Source organism: Perca fluviatilis, chromosome 24 (genome assembly GCF_010015445.1).
Source record: "Perca fluviatilis chromosome 24, GENO_Pfluv_1.0, whole genome shotgun sequence".
Taxonomy (NCBI): Eukaryota; Metazoa; Chordata; class Actinopteri; order Perciformes; family Percidae; genus Perca; species Perca fluviatilis.
The window spans coordinates 15,347,446-15,373,252 of NC_053135.1; the positions used below are offsets into that span (position 1 = coordinate 15,347,446).

Below are 25,807 nucleotides of genomic sequence, written 5' to 3' on the forward strand. Positions count from 1 at the left end.
CAACAGCTGCTCCGACAACAACCAAAGCTGTTCCAACAACAACCACAGCTGCAGCAGCATCAACAACAGCTGCCCCAGCATCAACCACAGCTGCAGCAGCAGTAACGACAGCAGCAGCAAAGCCAACAACTGCTGCCTCCTCTACAGTCAGCAACAAAACAAGTTTCCTTTTAGTCATAGCAGTTGTTACAGCTGTTTAGAATTAACTGGACTGGATCAAGGGACTTAATACCACCAACATTTAGACACTGTGTACACTTTATGTTGTCCCTGAAGAGACTTATGTGATTTCATGCTACATACAGTGCCTTGCGAAAGTATTCGGCCCCCTTGAACTTTTCGACCTTTTGCCACATTTCAGGCCTCAAACATAAAGATATAAAACTGTATTTTTTTGTGAAGAATCAACAACAAGTGGGACACAATCATGAAGTGGAACGAAATTTATTGGATATTTCAAACCTTTTAAACAAATAAAAAACTGAAATATTGGGCGTGCAAAATTATTCAGCCCCCTTCAGTTAATACTTTGTAGCGCCACCTTTTGCTGCGATTACAGCTGTAAGTCGCTTGGGGTATGTCTCTATCAGTTTTGCACATCGAGAGACTGACATTTTTGCCCATTCCTCCTTGCAAAACAGCTCGAGCTCAGTGAGGTTGGATGGAGAGCGTTTGTGAACAGCAGTTTTCAGTTCTTTCCACAGATTCTCGATTGGATTCAGGTCTGGACTTTGACTTGGCCATTCTAACACCTGGATATGTTTATTTGTGAACCATTCCATTGTAGATTTTGCTTTATGTTTTGGATCATTATCTTGTTGGAAGACAAATCTCCGTCCCAGTCTCAGGTCTTTTGCAGACTCCATCAGGTTTTCTTCAAGAATGGTCCTGTATTTGGCTCCATCCATCTTCCCATCAATTTTAGCCATCTTCCCTGTCCCTGCTGAAGAAAAGCAGGCCCACACCATGATGCTGCCACCACCATGTTTGACAGTGGGGATGGTGTGTTCAGGGTGATGAGCTGTTTTGCTTTTACGCCAAACATAACGTTTTGCATTGTTGCCAAAAAGTTCGATTTTGGTTTCATCTGACCACAGCACCTTCTTTCACATGTTTGGTGTGTCTCCCAGGTGGCTTTTGGCAAACTTTAAACGACACTTTTTATGGATATCTTTAAGAAATGGCTTTCTTCTTGCCACTCTTCCATAAAGGCCAGATTTGTGCAGTATACGACTGATTGTTGTCCTATGGACAGAGTCTCCCACCTCAGCTGTAGATCTCTGCAGTTCATCCAGAGTGATCATGGGCCTCTTGGCTGCATCTCTGATCAGTCTTCTCCTTGTATGAGCTGAAAGTTTAGAGGGACGGCCGGGTCTTCGTAGATTTGTAGTGGTCTGATACTCCTTCCATTTCAATATTATCGCTTGCACAGTGCTCCTTGGGATGTTTAAAGCTTGGGAAATCTTTTGTATCCAAATCCAGCTTTAAACTTCTCCACACACAGTATCTCGGACCTGCCTGGTGTGTTCCTTGTTCTTCATGATGCTCTCTCGGCTTTACACGGACCTCTGAGACTATCACAGAGCAGGTGCATTTATACGGAGACTTGATTACACACAGCTGGATTCTATTTATCATCATTAGTCATTTAGGTCAACATTGGATCATTCAGAGATCCTCACTGAACTTCTGGAGAGAGTTTGCTCGCACGAAAGTAAAGGGGCTGAATAATTTTGCACGCCCACTTTTTCAGTTTTTTATTTGTTAAAAAAGTTTGAAATAGCCAATGAATTTCGTTCCACTTCATAATTGGGACCCACTTGTTGTTGATTCTTCACAAAAAATTACAGTTTTATATCTTTATGTTTGAGGCCTGAAATGTGGCAAAAGGTCGAAACGTTCAAGGGGGCCGAATACTTTCGCAAGGCACTGTATCTAATTTTCTTTAGCTGTGACTTATGTTTTTTGCAAACACAAAACTTACTATTTATAACAGATCTGATGTCATGCCCTAATTAAGTACACAGACATACTTGATGTATATTCTTTTGACATAAGAAAATATACAAGTTTTACTAGCTGCTGTCATATGCAGTGATTGGCCACAAGAATAAACAGCTCTTATGTCTAATGTATTCAAAGAGATTTAATATCCACATTGCAGTTAATTTTATTTGATTGCATTACACGGTAAAAAATGTACTTTGTGGAAACTCTGCTGCACACTCTGGTTATTGTTTTGTTGTCTGCATTTTTATGTGTGTTCATATTCCATGTAAAGTACGTAAAGTATTAAATGTAAAACACAAAGAATGAGTTCATTTGTGTCTGAATGATGCAGCATCATACTCATATTTGTTTCTTCTAGTAGTGTGTGGTAAGCCAATATCATCATCAGATGAAACACATTCAACCTGTCACAGTTGATTGATGAGCCAGGCAGAACTCGTTGAAGAATCCTTCAAAATCAACATTAATAAATTTGATTCTCTCAAATAGGATGGACAAAATAACTGCTTCTGGAGATTTTGTGCTTGATGTGCTTGTGCTCAATGACGGCTTTCCTCTAGTCTGCGTTAGAACTGCTGTAGGATTGTTATCAAAAGAAATGTAACATTCAGGCTTTTCTCAGTGACTTTGCTGACAGTAATATACCGTTCATCATACTTTTGAAATACCATTTGTAGAACTGGCATTGAAATCTTTGACAAATTAATTACGTGCTTAAATTACATTAAATTACAAAGCTTAGAGTTACAGTTTTTTAAAATTGCTTACACACTAAAATTAAAACTTTCCCACAATTAGCAAAACCTTACACTCAAGGAGCAAAACACTTGCCTAGATTTGCACAACTGTAAGCACATTGTCAGCTTCACCCATTTTGCAAAACATCACCCACAGTGATTTGCAAAACACTAATCACACTTGTATGCATTTGACACAGAAATGTATCATGATGTCATTTACTTACAATTTCAAAGCAAAGGCTTTCAAATAAACACACCCATGAATCAATTGGTTAAACACAGCCACCAGGTATGCAAACACATGATTGCTTAATTGTAGACACACCAATTAGGATCAGTTCAGTACTTTTATTGAATGTGAATTGAGTGTTTTATTCAATTTCATCAGCATTATGCTGACTGAACTTTGACAATCTGCAATTATCCATCAACAAATGTTCCTGTGACCTTAACTTTGAAACAAAATAACATGATTTTTCAATACAAAAACTGGGTTAGTGTTCGTACTAGCAATACTGTATGCAAATAGGAACTGCTAACTGCACATACAATACTTTGACTTTCAAAGTATAGGCAGGTACAGCATCACATAATTTGCATTAATCAGTTAAACAGGCTCCACTAATCATAATTATTTTTTATAACTCTTTATAGGTACAGGAAACTCAAAATTGGTGCAAATTATATGTGTTGTTTTGCTAAAGGCTTATACATGTCATTATTGATGCAAATTTCTCATATGTTGTTTCTTTACTTAATGTTTATTTCGTGGTTTGGGCTCTGGGTTTATAATGTCTAATTTGCATATAACCTGATGCCCATGTGTTACATCAAAATGTTCAGGACAAACTAGGCTTTCCGTATAGTGATGCCCAAAGTCACTGGACGACACAATCTTCTGAACATATATAGCCATACTGAGAAATACAGAGAAAGTTGTGTGGAGCTGATAGTCTTAATTAGCTTTGTAGCAACTAATTTGGCAATGGCTCGAATTTAACGGACGTTCATTAATATCAAAAAGCTACGAACTAAAACTTTAACATATGATGTGTTGTACCAATTGTTTTGGTGCTTGAAATTAGTTAACCAAAGTCTTAGGTTATATATGATTAAAATAGTAAATAAATGTCTGAAATTAAATTTTGTAATATATATATATATATATATATATATATATATATATATATTACAAAATTAAATTTTGTATATATATATATATATATATATATATATATATATATATATATATATATATATATATATATATATATATATATAACTACACACATATGTAACTACACACACTGTAACCTACACAGTCTCTGTAGTTTGATGAATTCACAACAGTAATCAAACACATTCTACCCTAAAAACTAAACTATACCTAATGTAAATACGCATTTGCCATCTTGGCTATAACTTACAATGTGAAATGTAATTCTTTGAGAAAAAAATAATTTCACTGATGTAAAACATTCATACAAAGACCAAAAGGGTAAAGGCTCCGTAACCTTCCAAAGCATGACTTACTAGAAGCTGACTCACACAGCAGTTAAAGGGGAAATGATTGTGTATTTCACACTGTTCCTTAAGGTCTCCTAATAAGGTATGTAACATTGGCTGGGCGTAAAATGTCCCGAGTGCTATTTTATGGGTCCTAATAAAGCCCTGTGAATTGGCATTAGACTGAACGACATGTTTTCTGCCTTATATGGTATGCTCATGAATATTTAGATGAGCTGCACGCTGATTGGTTGCACACAGACACACACACACACACACACACACACACACACACACACACAGGCACACACAGGCACACATAGAAAGCGATGCGCGCACACACACACAAACACACACACACACACACACTATCCCTTTTTTTCTCAGCGGCAGCTGAGCTTTCACACTGTAACCAAACTACAGACATGTCCAGACACGCCCGGCCACCGATGGCTTCAAACTTCATTTCAGCCTGGAGACATAAACTCATCAACTAATGTTACTGTACAAAGCACTAGATACAGAGTTTTGTTAGTTTATTCATCCTCAAGCGTGTCACGCACACACACCTATGCTTTTGACACTGTGTTCCCCGACGATCCATGTTGGAAAAAAAAGTGAACCGCTGCCGGCAGGCAGCTCCAGTGCACCGCCCATTGCGAGTCCACTGCACTGCTGCATTAAATCCACATGTCCCACTATATTGTCAGATGTCTACTCCTTCTAAACACTTATTTTCTGGGCCAGTATTCCGTATCTCCTGAGAGAGCTCCAGCCAGCGCCCAGTGGGGTCTGAAGATGTACAGTCCAGGAAGCAAGCCAGCGATCCAGGCAGGCACTGGCCTCTCCCACATCATACTGTGGAGCTTCTGAAGTCTGAAACAGTGTACTAAATTTGCAATTAACCATAAATTTTCGTAAAACGGCCCATATTTGAGCTCTGCATAGTTGATTTGTCCCATAAAAGTCTCAGAAGTGAATTTAGTAATGAAATATCAGACGAAGAATGTACAACATTTCTGAGATCTGCGCGACCTAGATTCACAAGACAAACTGATCCCAGATCAGTGAGCTATGTAAAAGTTGGGGTGTGACAAAGCTAGAAGGTAGAGCGAAATAAGGAGGAGCCACCAGTCAACTCAGTGGTTCGTTGAGATTTGTCCGTTTTCAGAGGCAGTTCCAGTTCAGTCATTCAGTGTTAGTCAGACAGTCAGCAAGCTACTCTGACAGAGAGAAACTCTAAGAACACCGGAGAATTAAATGGACTCACCAATGATGGGGATTTCACTCCGCATCCTACCATCACCATTACTGACATTAAAACTGATGAATCGCATGTCTCATGGATGATTTGCTCTGCCGACAAACCGAGCTGAACTCCTTGCTTTTCCATCTGGAGTGTGTGGAAAATCCCAATCCACACGAGGTGAACACAGCCCTCTATACTCCCTTCGGGATACGTGCAGTACAAAGATGGGTAAAAGAGAAAAGGAAAGGTTCCCTTCCCCTCTTCGATCCGTTCGACAAAGATGATGGGGCCCTGCAGCTGTTTAACCAGTTTGCCCCCCTATGCCCAGGAGACCGAGGAAGCATTCCTCCTGCTGTATCAGCCCCCCGCACCATGGGTCCCCCATCGGAGAGCTATCCAGATCCAGCACCCCATGGAACAAGCGATCCCGTCTGTCAGCTCCGATAACCCTTCCTCATAAGCCCCACGGCGTTCCTGTTCCGAGCTCTGGTGGCGCTATAATGACAACGACGAAGTTTTCATTTTGGGCCTCCCACGCTGTTGCTCCCTCTACGCCGGTTCCATACACGGAGCATCCATGGACCGGCGAACCTTGGAATCAGGGACAACAACGACCAGGCCTTCGCGTCTGGCCTACCTCCAAACAGAAAAGGGTCTAGACAGTTAATTTCCAATTTCACTAAATGTATTGGTGTCAATCTCCCACCTAGACTAGACTGACTAGCAACCTGTGAAAGTAAATGTCCACCCTTGACATTTTTCCCCCCATTGACTTCTTCTGTTCCTGTCAAAATCGGAACCAGGAGGAAGCGCCCAATCAGAATAAGTCGACCAGTATTTCTTCGCATACCAGAGCGGCTCCCTTGTCTGGCGCTGCCACTACCCAGTGGGGGAGCTATGCCCTCACACTGTACGTCTGTCCCTTCTGCTATAAGGTTCCCAGATCCCTTAAAGTTTGCACTACTGAACATAAGATCACTGACTAGTAAACTAGTTACTGAGCATAACTTGGATTTTTTTTATCCTTACTGGATTCCTTACTGGAATGCTGGCTATCCTCCACTGCCACAACAGTTCTATTGAAGCTTCCTCCCCAGAATACAATTTCTTGTTTTCTGCAAGGCAAGGGAAAAAAGGGGGTGGGATCGCCGCTATCTTCTCTGATGCCAGCAACAGTATTGAACGTAAATTTGACGATTTTCCCACTTTTGAATACCTAGCTTTTGGTATTAGAGCCCCTAACAGCATCCATGTTCTGTCAATATATAGGCCCCCAAAACACAACTCGAATTTCCTCTCTGAATTCTCAGATTTGCTATCCATATTGCTGGTTAAATATGACACTGTGCTGTTAATGGGTGATTTTAACTTCCATATTAATGACAGATCTGATCTCAGAGCTAGGGAATTCATGGACCTATTTACTAGCCTTGATTTTGTATTACATATGAATGGCGCAACTCATAACTGTGGGAACTCATTAGATTTAGTTTTTACAGGCAGAGTAAATGCTGATATCTCCTCTATCGAGCAGACTCCCGTCTCAGATCACTTTTGTATGTTTTTTAATGTTTATTCTAATATCCTAATGAGTCCTGACCCTGGAACTTACACGTATCGTCGAATCGACAGTACTGCCAAATCTATGATGGCCCAGACTCTACCAGACATTCTAAGCTCCTGTTGCGCTCCATAGATGACTTATCTGACAGCGTTAACAGCGCCTTAACCACGGTGCTGGATTCTGTCACTCCCTTAAAAACACGGAGACGAACACGGTCTAAATTAGCCCCATGGTTTAGTGACAATATTCTTACACTAAAAAAGAACTGCAGAAAATTCTAGCGAAAGTGGAGGGCGACTAAACTAGAGGACCATCTTCTTGTATGGATGGACAGTTTTAAGATCTATAAACAAGCAATGTCGAGCGCCAGGACAGCTTACTAATCTGAGTTAATTAACTCCAATAGTAATAACCCAATGTTTCTTTTTTAAAACAGTCGCCAGTCTCACACAATATAGCACTGTAACAAAGTCAAATCTTACTGCTGAAAGCTTTTTAGATTTTTTCATGACCAAAATTTATCTAATTAGAAATACGATAAGAGATATGATCGATGCCTCAATCGGTGAGGCTGATGACGACTCAATAACTCAACCCACTGGCATTCTCTCCCAATTTACCATTATCTCCCCAGAATCATTCATGAGCATAGTTACCGCTTCTAAATCTACCACATGTTCATTAGACCCAATTCCAACCAGTTTATTTAAGGAATTACTACCTGTTTTTCTCAGTTCCTGTCTTCTCATTGTAAATAAGTCATTATCAGCGGGTTTAATTCCATCTGCCTTTAAAAAAGCAATTATTAAACCACTACTAAAAAAGCCAAACATGGATTCACAAATCTTGCAGAACTACAGACCAATATCAAATCTACCATTCATGTCAAATATACTCAAAAGAGCTGTCGCTGACCAACTCACAGTCCATCTATCCCAGAATAGTCTATTTGAGAAATTTCAGTCCGGTTTCCGTTCCTGTCATTCCACTGAAACAGCTCTGACCAGAGTGACAAACGACCTACTGTTAACAGTAGACTCTGGGCAAATTTCTCTGTTACTGCTCCTTGATCTAAGCGCCGCTTTTGACACAACAGACCGCATAATACTGCTGACTCGCTTAGAGAGGCACATCGGGATACAGGGTCAGCTTTATCATGGTTCTATTCCTACCTGTCAAATAGATCCCAATGTGTGGATTACAACAATAATACCTCTAAGCCTGCCAATATAAGTTTTGGTGTGCCACAGTGGTCAGTACTTGGCCCTATTTTATTTTGTATATATCTACTTCCCCTTGGCAATATTATGAATGCATTCAACATAAAGTTTCACTGCTATGCAAACGATACTCAACTCTATGTTCCTATTCATGCAAATGACCCCACCCAATTGAACCAACTGAACAAACTAGAGGACTGCCAATCCGAAATTAAGAGATGGATGTGCATAAACTTTTTACTGTTGAATGCTGATAAAATAGAGCTCCTGGTAGTAAGGCCCAGAGATGGCAAAAGTACTCACTTCCCGTACTCAAGTAGAAGTACAGATATTTTTGTTAAAAAATACTCTGGTAAAAGTAGAAGTATTGATTTAACTTCTTTACTCAAGTAAAAGTAACAAAGTACAGGCTTGGAAATTTACTTAAAGCATAAAAGTAAAAGTAGCCTTGCGAATGAATAAAATTTTTTATGAAAAGCAGCCTGGACCACACAAATCTAACTAGAGTGGTAGCTGAAAAACTTCAGTGGACTCTTTTTATGCCATTGTCTACATTTTAAATGGATTTAAATGGAATTTGTTGTTTGTGTGTGGTACGTGTGTACGTGTATATACATGTGTGTATGTGTATATGTATATATTTGTATTCATGAATTTCTCCGAAAGTTTTTGTACATGCAACAGGAAGATGTTTGTTAAATAAGTACATTTGTGGTGTCTTGTAATCCCATGTGGGATGGGCCAAAATGTTTGGCATGACACAGAAATAAAACATAACTAACTAACTAACTAACTAACTAACTAACTAACTAACTAGTGCTAACGTTACCACCATCAAGCCACAATGATTTGCTGCAAATGAATGCCGCCGAATCTGTTGAGTCGTTGCATCAAGTGCAACGTACAGTATATTCCCGTCCAATTAGATCCAATTAGATTGAATTCAGTATTGATGATGCGAAAATTAATAACGGTAACTCCAGTGAAATTATTTGAAACTTGTTAGTTAGATTAGGACTGTATTTAAAGCTGATTCTGGTTTCCAACTTTGCCCCAGGTGTGTCTGTTAAAACACGGACGGAGACAACTTCTCTCTTTTGATGCTTTAATAAGATCAAGCAACGTGCAACCTACTAATTTACTTTAAGTTTGCAAGAAATATAGACCAATACAACAACAGGCTTAAATGAACTGACAACATAAGTTGTCACAACATCAGTTAGGAAAAATCTACTTGAGTACTGTAACGAAGTATTTGTACTTCGTTACTTCCCATCTCTGGTAAGGCCTTCCAAGTACAAGAACTCACAAGAACTTATAGTGCACATAGATGGTTGCGAAATCACTGAGAGCAAAACTGTTAAAAACCTTGGTTTTATTTTCGACTCTCAGCTAAACTTCCGAGATCACATTAAGTATATTACAAAAACTGCTTTCTACCATCTGAGCAATATTGCAAAGATTAGATCGATTTTAACAACGCGTGATGCAGAAACTCTGATTCATGCCTTTGTGTCTTCTAGGCTAGACAACTGCAATGCCCTGTTTTCCAGCCTCCCTGCATGTTCCAGCCTGCAGCTCGTCCAAAATGCAGCAGCCAGGGTATTGACAACGACCAGGAGATATGACTACATTACTCCTGTCTTAACTTCACTCCACTGGCTACCCATACAGGCAAGAGCAGATTTTAAAATCCTTCTTTTAAACTACATATCGCTGAATGGCCTTGCACCCTTTTACCTAGCCAAACTGATTAAACCCTATACCCCCACACGACCACTCCGCTCCCTGGGTACCAATCTTTTAGAAATTCCTTGGTCAAAAAGATATCGGCAGGCCACCGTGCCTTTTCTTATCGAACACCATGCCTCTGGAGTAACTTTCCATTATATGTCAGAGAAGCCAGCTCTATCACCACTTTTGAATCAAAACTCAAAACATTTCTTTTTTCAAAACATTATGGACCATTATTATGACTTCCTCTATCTTCTGTTTCTACCCCTGTACCACTTTTTATTTCACTTTCATGTATGTATATGTGTATATATATATATATTTGTATGTATATATATATATATACCCGCAATGATTTTAAATGTATTTTTTGTATTTTAATCCTAACTTTTTACTGAATTTCCTTTTGTACAGTGTTTTGAGACTATGTCTGGTGATATTGCACAAACTTGAATTGAATTGTTTTTAAACAAATTGGATTATCAGCCCAATTCTGCATGGTGTAAAGTTACTGCAGATTTCTTTCCACTGTACGATGTGTTTTAGGATTTAATTTGTGGAGTCCTATAGTTTGTAAAATGATTTATTTTGTATGTTTCCGTGTTTCCTGGTTTTTCAGGTTATAAGAAAGTAGCCTCTGTTGCCAATGCCCTGTCACTCCCTCCAGAGGGAGGAGTAATTTACAAACTATGCAAAAATTACAGTAACTGACAAAACACTTCCCTTTGTACCTGGAGTGGTGAGAAGTAACACCAGTCATCATGGAAAGAAAAATCCTTTGTTGGATATTTTTGTTTGGATATTTACACGCATTCTCCGGACAAAGTAACTATTCAAGTGCTATTTTTATGTCTTTGATTGTTTGTATTTTACATTCTAATATTGCTATTTGGTACAATATTGTATCACATTAGACTGGAGACATTAGAAGTGTTCAAAAGATTTTTTTAGGATTCAGTCTGTTTTTACTGCCTACATTTGATCTCTCCTTTAAAAAAAATATTAATTGTAGTAGAACAAACAACAAATATTAGTTAATTGCTTTGATTAATTTCCAATGTGTCATTTACTGCCTGAATGTTCCTCTGTCAAAGACGATGGAGGATAAAAAAAAAGCATAACAGAAATCCTGGCTGGCAGACAGCATCAGATGGGCACAAAATTGGAATGCTGTGGTTGACCCATTCCCTACCCACACACACCTGTACGTGCAAGTAGTAGCCTACACATCCACTATCTGAAAGAGTGCACAGTGATTTACAACGCCTCACAGGGAAAAACACACAATCTAATAGGGTACAGATATGTATAACCAATACATTAAACGTGGTGGATTACCATTTTGAAAAAGTGTGAAAACAAATATCCTACCTACAATTTATCAAGGTTGATAATGAATATTACAGCCATTCTCGTGGTGCCACTTGTCCATCAGGCAATCGGCTGCACAACATGTCATTATCAAACGAGTGAACCTGGCCACCTATTCCATAGTCTCTTGCTGATGCAGGGTATTTAGCTCCTCTGTTGTGAAATGAAGAGGCCCCTCTTTCAATGAGAATAGTTTTTTTAATTTGTCACTGGATTTCCCCACATTGCAGGATCCGTGACAGTCTCACACAAAGAGTCGTCATCAGCCCCCCTCTGACATAGGTCTGTAGTCTGGTTTAAAAAACTGTAACCTCCGGGCATGTTGTCTGAAGTTGTAAAGTTATTCGCTGTCAAAGTGACGGCAAAATGAATGGCAGTCAATGGAATGCTAACGGTGGTGGGATCTAGGTAGCATCAAAATGGCGCCATAGGAGGTACGCTTTGCGGACGCTCGTTTACCCTCTTGGTCTTATCCAACTCAAAGCCGGCCTTCTATGGTTGGTCGTCGCTCCAGCTAGGTAGGACTGGAGTGTTTTTTTAAGCCACTGCGGTGTTAACATTGTTGCATGTAACTACCTGCTAACTGGAGTAAACAATCACCTTGTCTGTCAGTGATGTTAAATTCTCCCCAATTCTGGGTCACATTACTCCTGAAACATTTTCTGTTAGTAGTATTTGGTTTAAAAGCCTATAGTTGTGATTTTTGACTGTAGAAATTGCTGCTATATTCTTTGTATTAGTGTAACTAAGTAGCTAACGTTACATGGCTAATGGCAAACAATGTCATCTTGGCTGCCAATGTTGTTAAATTCTCCGCAATTCCGGGTCGCATTCCTGCTGAAACATGTCTAATTGAGTAGTGTTTGGTTCAGAAGCCTTTATCTGCGATTTTTTACGATATAAAGTGTTGCTTCGTTCCACTACAGTCTAACATTAACACACTGCTAACTATTAAGTAGCTGCATGCTAACGCAACATAGCTATAATCTTGGCTGATGCTGGTCATTTCTCCCCAAATTCCAGTCACTTTACTGCTGGGACATGTCCGGTTGTGTAAAATTTGATTTAGAAGCCTTTACTGGTGATTTTTCACAGAACAAAGTCCTGCTATATACTCCGCTGCAGTAGTGCCAGCTTCAACTAGCTAGTGAAACACGGAGCGGAGGCCCCGGAGATTCCAGGAAGTGCAATGGCCAATGAGAGCACCCTGGGCTTTTTCGGGAGGAGGGATTAAAGAGACAGGCGCTCCTACAGAACGTCTCATACAGAGGGTGCATACAGGTGCAGCAGCCATGGGGCAGTATAAGACAAATAAAGTGTTGTTGTTTTTTTAAACATGTTGTAGTACAAACAGAAAATGCAAGTATAATCCTGAAAATTCTATATAATAGTTGGGGTAGGGGGGATGCGGTCACTGTGGTCACCACATTTTGAGCCATTGCTGTGGAGTAACATTTGTTAGCCCTCCGTGAATGAATTCTTGGAGTCGCACGATGACTCAATTAAAACAATTAATCCAAATTGAAGGTGCATTAAACATACAAAAACAACATAACATGCAAAACAGTGAAGCACTCATCAACATCTTACAAGGTGTAACCATCTCTGAGGACATTAGTTTTGCAGTCAGTATAAACATGAGAAGATATATAGAAATGCTGAGGTATTTGATTGATTGTTTACTCTGAAAATCTTTTATATTAATGTTCCAACAACAACCACAGCTGCAGCAATGACAACCACAGCTGCCCCAGCAGTAACCACAGCTGCACCCGCAATAACCACAGCAGCACCAGTCGTAACCACAGCTGCACCAGCCGTAACCACAACTGCCCCTTCATCAACCATAGCTGCCCCAGCTTCAACCACAGCTGTACCTGCAGTAACAACAGCTGCCACAGCATCAACCACAGCTGCACAAGCAGTAACAACAGCTTCCCCAGCAGTAAGCACAGCTGCACCCACAGTAACAACAGCGGCACCAGGAGTAACAACAGCTGCCCCAGGAGTAACAACAGCTGCACCCGCAATAACCACAGCAGCACTAGCTGTAACAACAGCGTCCCCGGCAGTAACAACAGTGGCACCAGTCGTAACCACAGCGGCACCAGCAGTAACAACAGCTGCCACAGCAGTAACAACGGCCCCAGCCATAACCACAGCTGCCCTTGGAGTAACAACAGCTGCCCCAGCATCAACCACAGCTTCACCCGCAGTAACAACAGCTGTCCCAGGAGTAACAACAGCTGCCCCAGGAGTAACAACAGCTGCACCCGCAATAACCACAGCAGCACTAGCTGTAACAACAGCGTCCCCGGCAGTAACAACAGTGGCACCAGTCGTAACCACAGCGGCACCAGCAATAACCACAGCTGCCCCAGCATCAACCACAGCTGCACCAGCAGTAACAACAGCGGCCCAAGCCATAACCACAGCTGCCCCAGCAGTAACAACAGCTGCCCCAGAATCAACCACAGCTTCACCCGCAGAAACAACAGCTGCCCCAGGAGTAACAACAGCTGCACCCGCAATAACCACAGCAGCACTAGCTGTAACAACAGCGTCCCCGGCAGTAACAACAGTGGCACCAGTCGTAACCACAGCGGCACCAGCAATAACCACAGCTGCCCCAGCATCAACCACAGCTGCACCAGCAGTAACAACAGCGGCCCAAGCCATAACCACAGCTGCCCCAGCAGTAACAACAGCTGCCCCAGCATCAACCACAGCTTCACCCGCAGAAACAACAGCTGCCCCAGGAGTAACAACAGCTGCCCCAGGAGTAACAACAGCGTCCCCGGCAGTAACAACAGTGGCACCAGTCGTAACCACAGCGGCACCAGCAATAACCACAGCTGACCCAGCATCAACCACAGCTGCACCAGCAGTAACAACAGCGGCCCAAGCCATAACCACAGCTGCCCCAGCAGTAACAACAGCTGCCCCAGCATCAACCACAGCTGCACTAGCTGTAACAACAGCGTCCCCGGCAGTAACAACAGTGGCACCAGTCGTAACCACAGCGGCACCAGCAATAACCACAGCTGCCCCAGCATCAACCACAGCTTCACCCGCAGAAACAACAGCTGCCCCAGGAGTAACAACAGCTGCCCCAGGAGTAACAACAGCGTCCCAAGCCATAACCACAGCTGCCCCAGCAGTAACAACAGCTGCCCCAGCATCAACCACAGCTTCACCCGCAGTAACAACAGCTGCCCCAGGAGTAACAACAGTTGCCCCAGGAGTAACAACAGCGTCCCCGGCAGTAACAACAGTGGCACCAGTCGTAACCACAGTGGCACCAGCAATAACCACAGCTGCCCCAGCATCAACCACAGCTGCACCCGCATCAACCACAGCGGCACCAGCAGTAACCACAGCTGCCCCAGCATCAACCACAGCTGCCCCAGCATCAACCACAGCTGCACCCGCATCAACCACAGCTGCACCAGCAGTAACAACAGCGGCCCCAGCCATAACCACAGCTGCCCCAGCAGTAACAACAGCTACCCCAGCAGTAACAACGGCCCCAGCCATAACCACAGCTGCCCTAGGAGTAACAACAGCTGCCCCAGCATCAACCACAGCTTCACCCGCAGTAACAACAGCTGCCCCAGGAGTAACAACAGCTGCCCCAGGAGTAACAACAGCTGCACCCGCAATAACCACAGCAGCACTAGCTGTAACAACAGCGTCCCCGGTAGTAACAACAGTGGCACCAGTCGTAACCACAGCGGCACCAGCAATAACCACAGCTGCCCCAGCATCAACCACAGCTGCACCAGCAGTAACAACAGCGGCCCAAGCCATAACCACAGCTGCCCCAGCAGTAACAACAGCTGCCCCAGCATCAACCACAGCTTCACCCGCAGACACAACAGCTGCCCCAGGAGTAACAACAGCTGCCCCAGGAGTAACAACAGCGTCCCCGGCAGTAACAACAGTGGCACCAGTCGGAACCACAGCGGCACCAGCAATAACCACAGCTGCCCCAGCATCAACCACAGCTGCACCAGCAGTAACAACAGCGGCCCAAGCCATAACCACAGCAGCACCAGTCATAACCACAGCTGCACCAGCAGTAACCACAGCTGCACCCGCAGTAACAACAGCTGCTCCAGCATCAACCACAGCTGCACTAGCTGTAACAACAGCGTCCCCGGCAGTAACAACAGTGGCACCAGTTGTAACCACAGCGGCACCAGCCATAACCACAGCTGCCCCAGCATCAACCACAGCTGCACCAGCAGTAACAACAGCTGCCCCAGCCATAACCACAGCTGCCCCAGCAGTAACAACAGCTGCCCCAGCATCAACCACAGCTTCACCCGCAGTAACAACAGCTGCCCCAGGAGTAACAACAGCTGCACCCGCAATAACCACAGCAGCACCAGTCATAACCACAGCTGCACCAGCAGTAACCACAGCTGCACCCGCAGTAACAACAGCTGCTCCAGCATCAACCACAGCTGCACTAGCTGTAACAACAGCGTCCCCGGCAGTAACAACAGTGGCACCAGTCGTAACCACAGCGGCACCAGCAATAACCACAGCTGCCCCAGCATCAACCACAGCTGCACCCGCAGTAACAACAGCTGCTCCAGCATCAACCACAGCTGCCCCAGCAGTAACAACAGCTGCCCCAGCATCAACCACAGCTGCACCAGCAGTAACAACAGCTGCCCCAGCATCAACCACAGCTTCACCCGCAGTAACAACAGCTGCCCCAGGAGTAACCACAGCTGCACCCGCAATAACCACAGCAGCACCAGTCGTAACCACAGCTGCACCAGCAGTAACCACAGCTGCACCCGCAGTAACAACAGCTGCTCCAGCATCAACCACAGTTGCACTAGCCGTAACAACAGCGTCCCCGGCAGTAACAACAGTGGCCCCAGCCATAACCACAGCTGCCCCAGCAGTAACCACAGCTGCACCCGCAGTAACAACAGCTGCCCCAGCAGTAACAACACCGTCCCCAGCAGTAACCACAGCGGCCCCAGCATCAACGACAGCAGCATCTGCATTAACAACAGCTGCACCCGCAGTAACAACAGCTACCCCAGTAGTAACCACAGCTGGACCCGCAGTAACAACAGCTGCCCCAGCATCAACCACAGCTGCACAAGCAGTACCAACAGCTTCCCCAGCAGTAACCACAGCTGCACCCACAGTAACAACAGCGGCACCAGCCGTAACCACAGCGGCACCAGCAGTAACCACAGCTGCCCCAGCATCAACCACAGCTGCACCCGCATCAACCACAGCTGCACCAGCAGTAACAACAGCTGCCCCAGGAGTAACAACAGCTGCCCCAGGAGTAACAACAGCTGCACCCGCAATAACCACAGCAGCACTAGCTGTAACAACAGCGTCCCCGGCAGTAACAACAGTGGCACCAGTCGTAACCACAGTGGCACCAGCAATAACCACAGCTGCCCCAGCATCAACCACAGCTGCACCAGCAGTAACAACAGCGGCCCAAGCCATAACCACAGCTGCCCCAGCAGTAACAACAGCTGCCCCAGCATCAACCACAGCTTCACCCGCAGAAACAACAGCTGCCCCAGGAGTAACAACAGCTGCCCCAGGAGTAACAACAGCGTCCCCGGCAGTAACAACAGTGGCACCAGTCGTAACCACAGCTGCCCCAGCATCAACCACAGCTTCACCTGCAGTAACAACAGCTGCCCCAGCATCAACCACAGCTTCACCTGCAGTAACAACAGCTGCACCCGCATCAACCACTGCTGCACCAGCAGTAACAACAGCGGCCCCAGCCATAACCACAGCTGCCCCAGCAGTAACAACAGCTGCCCCAGCAGTAACAACGGCCCCAGCCATAACCACAGCTACCCCAGGAGTAACAACAGCTGCCCCAGGAGTAACAACAGCTGCACCCGCAATAACCACAGCAGCACCAGTCATAACCACAGCTGCACCAGCAGTAACCACAGCTGGACCCGCAGTAACAACAGCTGCCCCAGCATCAACCACAGCTGCACAAGCAGTAACAACAGCTTCCCCAGCAGTAACCACAGCTGCACCCACAGTAACAACAGCGGCACCAGCCGTAACCACAGCGGCACCAGCAGTAACCACAGCTGCCCCAGCATCAACCACAGCTGCACCCGCATCAACCACAGCTGCACCAGCAGTAACAACAGCGGCCCCAGCCATAACCACAGCTGCCCCAGCAGTAACAACAGCTGCCCCAGCTGTAACAACGGCCCCAGCCATAACCACAGCTGCCCCAGAGGTAACAACAGCTGCCCCAGCATCAACCACAGCTTCACCCGCAGTAACAACAGCGTCCCCAGGATTAACAACAGCGGCACCAGTCATAACCACAGTGGCACCAGCATCAACCACAGTTGCACCAGCATCAACCACAGTTGCCCCAGCATCAACCACAGCTGCACCAGCAGTAACAACAGCGTCCCCAGCCATAACCACAGCTGCCCCAGCAGTAACCACAGCGGCCCCATCACTGACGACAGCTGCCCCAGCAGTAACAACAGCATCCCCAGCAGTAACAACAGAGGCCCCAGCATTTGCAACAGCTGCACCAACAATTGCGGTCCAAGGTATATTATTTATAACCCATTTTAATTGTCCTTTTTCATTAACTCTTCGTGGTGTAATGCAGTATGTTTACAAAATATGTATGGCTCAAAGCAATAACTGAAGGGTCAAGCTTATCCTGACGTAGATATTGTTTTTACCAAATACGTCTTCCAGTTTGATGCGTCACAAATTGAAACTATAAATATTGTCAATTTACTTGACAAGTGAGTTTAACATTCAAATGGATTACACTGCATGAAAAGTGGGATTTCCGTCCCCGTAAACGCCTGTAAACGCCCGGAAATCCCTCTAATTTTCGTCAGTTATCGACAATTTACAGGCTGTGAACGTCACGTTCGTCTGTGCCACATATTGTCGGAAACGAACCATGACGTATATGGAGAGCCCCCGCGGAGGTGTTAATGGATCTAATTAGAATATGAATAGGCGCCTGGCCAGAGAACGTCTGGGCTGGCTGAAATTTCCTCACTCACTATTGGCTGAAACTTCTACTTTTAAACAAGAAAAATCTCTCGTGATTGGTTGACAGGTCTGTCACGGGTTAGGTTATTGGTCAACCTGGGCCATTATTATTATAATAAAATCATATATATATATATATATATATAAATATATATATATATATATATATATATATATATATATATATATATATATATATATATATATATATATATATTTATTTATTTATTATATTTATTTCATATATGCTATGTTGTATATTCATGTCATGATTATCATAGTTAAAATGATTTGCCAGGAACGTGCTGTTTATTCAAAGATAGAGCTTTATTGACAATACACAAACGCAATCAGAAAAAAACTGTGTACAAAGCATCGGAGACAAACAGCACACACAACAAATATCCCTCGCTCACGAGAAGCAGCACCGTCCACATCTAACCCGCGGCCGCCCCGGAGCTGTTGGTAACCGCAGCATTCGGGTCTAAATTCTGTCCAGCAGTTTAGCGGTTCTGTGCGCGTTGTCCTGTATGTATATGTAGCGCACTTCCAAATGTCCACCTCACCCACAGCCAGCACACTCTGTCTAGCTTCCAGCAGCTGTAAAATCAATCAATAAAGACAGTCAGTACTGCGCAATGCACTGCTTACGGACAGAACACATCTATGAATGCACCTGAAACATATTCACATTAACCAAACTGATCTAATCTTACCCTCTTTTCTTCTCGACCGACTCGGGGCTGAACTCTTCACAGCTTCTGCCCGCGATGCCACATCTGGTTGTTTCTAGCTGAAGTTCCTGCGTGCTGTCTCCTAATATGTCTTACAGGCAGGAAAACAATTAAATGTGAGTGGAATGAATAAAAAAAAACACAAGTTACAGTAAAATTAAACAAGGAAAGATGAAAAAGTAAAAAAATACTTACACACAATGGCGTAATTATCAGCGTCATGTAAATCTGGACCGGTGTTATAGCCCTACTGGTTTCTACACTAACTGGTTTCCGTATGTTGTGTTTACCTAACAGCTGCCGATGTGGTCCGCCTGTGTCACCAGATTCGTCACATAATCACAAACATATTACTGGTGATTTTCAAATCGTTTCCCAGATGTACTGTCGCAAAAATGTTTGTCTAAGTAATCGCCACATCACAGCCACCTACAACAAAAAAAAAGATCTAAAAACAATATAATCATTTAAGTTCGGGTCGAGCTGGTTTCGATCTTGTGGCATAAATATAATAGTTAACACCTAAGTTGGCAGCTCTACACAGTGAGCTATCAAAGCTCTGAATGAAGCTGCTTCCAGTCACCTATCTATTAGCTACGTCATCACCCAGGTAACATTTTGATTTGAGCTGATCTAAAACAACTGGTTACCTGGGCTTAGTTGAGGAAATACCCGATGGTAGTTTTCATGTTTCTTTCCTCACATCTACGGCCATATGGACTACTACTACTTCATCAAAGCCACCTACTAAGCTACACATCGGGACTGATACATATGTTTTAACAGTAACGATAACTCGTGGTCTAATATTGTCGATATAGGCTACACAATTGTTACCGAGTCACAGAAAAGTGGTAGTAGGCTGCATGACTCAGTTTGAATGCATGGTCGTCATGATTTACAGTCATCGTCTCTCCTTCTGTGTAACCTATATGGTATGGCATATAGTAGCCTAATATATACCTCAGAATTTGCAAAATAACGGCTTGTAATACAGTGTTAACCTACTTGAGTTTGGCCGCGAATTAACCAAGCATGTTAATGTGTCTCTAATCGAATCATTCCATCCAAACTGATGTAAAGTTGTTCTGAAATCTAACTCCGACACAGCAAAGTAGCTATTAGTATTTTTTAATGAGCTTATTCATCTTTAGTGATAGGAGTTTCTCTCTGGGTTCAACCCAGTGCGCCCCTTGTGGACAAAATAAAACACCAGCATATTACAACATGAGAAACATCACATTCATAGCCTTAATTATTACAAGCCACTTCCTATTAGCTAATAGATAGGTGACTGGAAGCAGCTTCATTCAGAGCTTTGATAGCTCACTGTGTAGAGCTGCCGACTTAGGTGTTAACTATTATATTTATGCCACAAGATCGAAACCAGCTCGACCCAAACTTAAATGATTATATTGTTTTTAGATCTTTTTTTGTTGTTGTAGGTGGCTGTGATGTGGCGATTACTTAGACAAACATTTTTAGCGACAGTAGATCTGTGAAACGATTTGAAAATCACCAGTAATATGTTTGTGATATGTACGAATCTATTCGGTCCACATCGGCCACGATGCTGTTGGTTAGGCTAAACACAACATAGGGAAACCAGGTAGTGTAGTATAAAAAAAAAAAAAAAAACCAGTAGGGCTATAACACCGGCAGACAGCTCCGAGCAAATATAGGTCACAGCCTCGTTATGAGGCGAGGTTAGTCTGTTAAAAAAAAAAATATATATATATATATATATATATATATATATATATAACTGTTAAGATCGGTATATATGTCCTTATACAGAAAACTTAATGAAGTTCATTCAATGAAAGCATATTCTTTAAATCTTACCTTGCTCCGGTTAGTAGCGCCTGCTACAGTTTGTGTCCGAGTTGTGAAGACGGCGGACTGCTTTCTGTAAATTACAAAATCAAAAAATACACTTTAATAAAACAACTCACCCGCTCAGCTCTGCCTCAATAATGAATGGCGCTGAAAGCAGCCAGGTTGCCCAGACACACAGCTCTGTGCTGCTCGCGTTTAAACTTGGTGGGGTTTAAAACATTACTGCTAAGTCTAAGTAGCCTGTTTAACATCCAAAGACAGTCATTGTACGATCAAGAGTTAATAAACAGTACAGACTAGGTCGCCGTTTCATTAATAATCATATACTTACGTTGACTTTTTCTTTCTGTGAGCGCATGTCTGGAGCCCCGGAGGTGATATGGAGGAGAGAAAAAACCGCTCCAAATGTCTCGAACAACTCCTGTGTGTTTCCAAGTGAAGTTTGACAGAGTGTACAGATAACTATTTTACCAGTTGGCCTGAAATATTCCCATATTTCGGAAGCTTTTGCTCTAACTCTCGGACTCATCTCCCGCAATCTCCCGCCGCTATTTTCAAATGGAAGCAGTGAGGGCGGGGGTATGGGGCGGGGTAGAGTGATAGAGAGAGACAAAGAGGAGCAGATTAACCAGCAGGGCGCGAACAGCGCTCACACTGGTGTGGAGGTGAATTACAGTGAGATTTAATGGAATACTGGGAAAGTTTAAAGGGGTGATAGAATGATTATATAGGGTATTTCACACTGTTCCTTATGGTCTCCTAATGGGGTATGTAACATTGGTTGGGCTGAAAATGGCCTGGTTGATATTTTATGGGCCCTTATGCATCCCTGTGTTTTGGCCCTATTTACAAGAGCTTTTCTTCCAAATATGGTATGGTCATGAATATTTAGATGAGCTGCGCGGTGATTGGTTGAGCGACTTGCCATATGCAGACATTAGAGACGCGCGTTGATTGGTTGAGCGAATCCCCAATACACATACATTAGAGAAGCGACAGAATCTCATATTCCAGACACTGCAATGTTTCATTACCAAATTCACTTCTGAGACTTTTTTAAGCAAGAAATCAACTATATAAAGCTCAAATATGGGCAGTTTTACAAAAATTGATGGCTAATTGCAAATTTGGTAAGACGTGTCGGACTTTAGGAGCTCCACACAGTCTGACGAGAAAGCGGCAGCGCGGGCCTCCACCGGCACCAAAGTCACCCTTTGTGGATACTGCACTACGGGCTCCGCGGCCAGCTGCCGGCATAACTATATCTATAAATAATACATTTACGGTTTTGAATGTCCCAATGTCTTATAAAGCTAACCGTTGTGTCCGATTTGATTTTAAGGCATTTTTATGAACGCGAGGCGTCTTTGTAGGACAAGCAGCTGCTTGCTATATGTCCCATTCATTACAATGGGGAAATACCGCAGCTAGCTAGCTACACTTTCGCCATAACTAAATTATATTTATGTTTGAATTTCGTCACGCCACTTATACAACACATTCCCCAATGTCTTATAAAGCTAACCGTTGTGTCCGATTTGATTTTAAGGCATTTTTATGAACGCGAGGCGTCTTTGTAGGACGAGCAGCTGTTTGCTATATGTCCCATTCATTACAATGGGGAAATACCGCAGCTAGCTAGCTACATTGTCGTCATAACTAAATTATATTTACAGTTTGAATTTCGTCACGCCACTTATACATTATCATTCCCCAATGTCTTATAAAGCTAACCGTTGTGTCCGATTTGATTTTAAGGCATTTTTATGAACGCAAGGCGTCTTTGTAGGACGAACAGCTGCTTGCTATATGTCCCATTCATTACAATGGGGAAATACCGCAGCTAGCTAGCTACATTGTCGCCATAACTAAATTATATTTACAGTTTGAATTTCGTCACGCCACTTATACAACATCATTCCCCAATGTCTTATAAAGCTAACCGTTGTGTCAGATTTGATTTTAAGGCATTTTTATGAACGCAAGGCGTCTTTGTAGGACGAACAGCTGCTTGCTATATGTCCCATTCATTACAATGGGGAAATACCGCAACTTGCTCACTTTCGCATAACTAAAGTATATTTACAGTTTGAATTTCGTCACGGCATGAATATTACAGGTTCCTCAAGGTCTTACAAAGCTTAGCTAACACTTGTCCGATTTAGGATTTCAATTGAATGTATTTTTGTGAATGTCAGAGTTAGGAGGAGGCTAGCTAGCTCTCATTGATGGACTCCATCTCACCGCGGATCTATCAATGAGACTCGCGGACAAGAGGCGTTTATTTCCCCGATTGTTTGTTTAAATAACTCAACACACATACCCATTATAAGATTAACTGGAACCTGCGGGCTGCGGTAAAAGACTGCGGGCGTAACAAGCTCGCTGACACTGCGGTCAGGGCGGCGATGTAGCAACCCAGGCAGCACCAACACCGTCACTAAACTCCGACACACAGTCGGAGAAAATTTGCAATTAGCCATCCATTTTCGTAAAGCGGCCCATATTCGAGCTTTATATGGTTGATTTCTCGCATAAAAAAGTTTCAGAAGTGAATTTTGTAATGGAATAGCAGAGATCTGCGTGAACTAGCTAGATTCAGAAGACTACCTGATCTCAGGTCAGTTGTGTAGCCTATGTAAATATTGGGGCGTGACTGTTCTCTTAAGGTTCCGGATTTTGAGACGCTTACGCAAGCAACTCAGCTTTGTCAGAGGCAGTTTCAAAATATGAGATTTTCATAGTAAAGGGGTGTCAGTGGGATTTTGAGCTTCTATGTATGTCCTATTTACCCACCAAACTGTCGTTATTCAACTATGACAGGGTAAAATCGGTTTTACATTCTATCACCCCTTTAATAACAATAGGACAATTGATGTCTAGATTATGAGGCCATTTGAGCAGAGCCAACAGCTTCATATGTCATGGACATGTGAATATGGTGCTGAATTTGCCAGTATTTTAAGAACACAAATGGTTGGGACCTTGTCATGCAATGACACAGCTGATATGCTTTATGTGAAGCCCAGTGTTTTGGTGTCAGCAGAAAGACTTCTCTTAGAAAACTGTACAGTGGTGCCTCTGTCTCCATTCCACCAGACAATGTTGGATGAGCAAGACCAAAGAAAGGTCACTGTAGTCATGTCACTATGCTCAGTGGTTGAGACTGTGAATTAATCATGGAATGCACATTTTACCTTTTGTGGCAAAGCCTGATTAAAACTAATTGTTGAAATAAATTATTTTGTGTATCTTTTTTTACATCTAATTAGTCATTACTAATGACATACACAGTAATTAATCTAGCATACTTTCATCAAATAAATCTACTAAAGAGTCTACAATTAGGCTATACTGAGTCCGATCTATTTTAAGAGATTTTCTTAAAATTAAGTTAATACCTTTTAGAAAAATGTCTGGGGTAAAAAAAATCCCACTTTTCAGGCAGTGTTAAGAGCCATAACATTTGAACAATAACAATTGAAATGCATTTGTATAGCTTGGTTAAAATATATGAGTATGCATGCAACAATGGTATGTTTAAGGACACAATTGCCCCAACAACTCACATACATAGGAATTATTTTACATTGACATTACTTTACATTGACATACACAAATCCCAGAGTTTTTTTAATCAATTTACACATGTAATGTTTGTTTTTTATACAGGCTTGGAATCACTGGTACATCTACAGATGAAAATTACTTCTATTGGAGAGGTCAGCAATGAAACCATCATTGAAGATGTTAAACAGGTATGTTAATCAGATTGTGTAAAATAACCATTTTTGTGAAGGCTCTTCAACTAACAATGACATATCAACGATAATGCATACACACAAGATAAAGGGTGGGATGAAGTGAATGAGGTGGATCTTCTGATGTTTATTCTGTCTTCTCTCCATTAAGTTTTTCAGAGAACAGCTTCTGAATGGAACAGCCTACACTGTCACTGTGACAAACATTCAAAGGGTTACAGTTGCTCCATAGAAGCTGCATGTGGATGGATACATACAAAATCCCGAATGTTTGCTGTCCTGGCTCATAAGTGGTGGAATGAGCTCCCTATTGACATCAGGATGGCCCAAAATTCTCTTCCGACTACTCCTTGGATAAACATAAAAAAAAAAGATTAAAAAGAATTATAGATTTCTTGAAGCTGCACTTTCATGTGGCTCTTTGTAGTTTTGCTTATTTGAAGCTAATGTACTTGCACGTAATGTAACATATTTGGAAAGAGTCCATTTTTTTTGATTTGTCGACAGTTTGAGCACAACGCATCAGTTTCCCCAAATCATAAGAAGTATGTGGATTGCCGATTTTACCTTGTCATAGTTGAATAACGACAGTTTGGTGGGTAAATAGGACATACATAGAAGCTCAAAATCCCATTGACACCCCTTTACTATGAAAATCTCATATTTTGAAACTTCCGCTGAAAACGGGCGAATTTCAACAAAGCTGGAAGTTGACGTAAGCATCCCAAGACCTGTACCTTTGTCACGCCAATGGATTTATTAAGAGAACGGTCACGCCCCAACATTTACAGGCTACACAACTGACCTGAGATCAGGTAGTCTTCTGAATTTGGGTCACGCAGATCTCTGCTATTCCATTACAAAATTCACTTCTGAAACTTTTTTATGCTTGAAATCAACTATGTAGAGGTCAAATATGGGCCGTTTTATGAAAATTGATGGCTAATTGCAAATTTTGTCCAACTGTGTGTCGCAGTTCAGCGGCCGGTGCTGCCTGTGTTGCTGCCTCGCCGCTGCTGTGAGGTAGAT

At 42.8% G+C, this 25,807-nt stretch overlaps 1 protein-coding gene and 1 long non-coding RNA gene across 2 annotated transcripts in view; one reads left to right on the forward strand and one right to left on the reverse strand.

Annotated features, from left to right (window-relative positions):
- The window catches only part of LOC120553993 (GATA zinc finger domain-containing protein 14-like), a 38,610-nt gene extending 13,206 nt beyond the window's left edge, over positions 1 to 25,404 (forward strand). Inside the window, exons 2-7 of the mRNA XM_039792542.1 lie at positions 10,761 to 10,848; positions 13,119 to 14,092; positions 16,947 to 16,998; positions 17,115 to 17,981; positions 24,690 to 24,775; positions 24,930 to 25,404. Coding sequence (XP_039648476.1) covers positions 10,761 to 10,848; positions 13,119 to 14,092; positions 16,947 to 16,998; positions 17,115 to 17,981; positions 24,690 to 24,750 — 2,042 coding nt within the window. The 3' untranslated portion in view covers positions 24,751 to 24,775; positions 24,930 to 25,404. The remainder of the gene's footprint in view (positions 1 to 10,760; positions 10,849 to 13,118; positions 14,093 to 16,946; positions 16,999 to 17,114; positions 17,982 to 24,689; positions 24,776 to 24,929) is intronic.
- LOC120554282 lies at positions 20,859 to 21,388 on the reverse strand. The gene is made up of 3 exons (XR_005638355.1): positions 21,349 to 21,388; positions 21,024 to 21,087; positions 20,859 to 20,890 (listed from the first exon to the last, which is right to left on the reverse strand). It is a non-coding gene; the product is annotated as an uncharacterized LOC120554282 (long non-coding RNA).
- Positions 25,405 to 25,807: the final 403 nt, after the last annotated feature.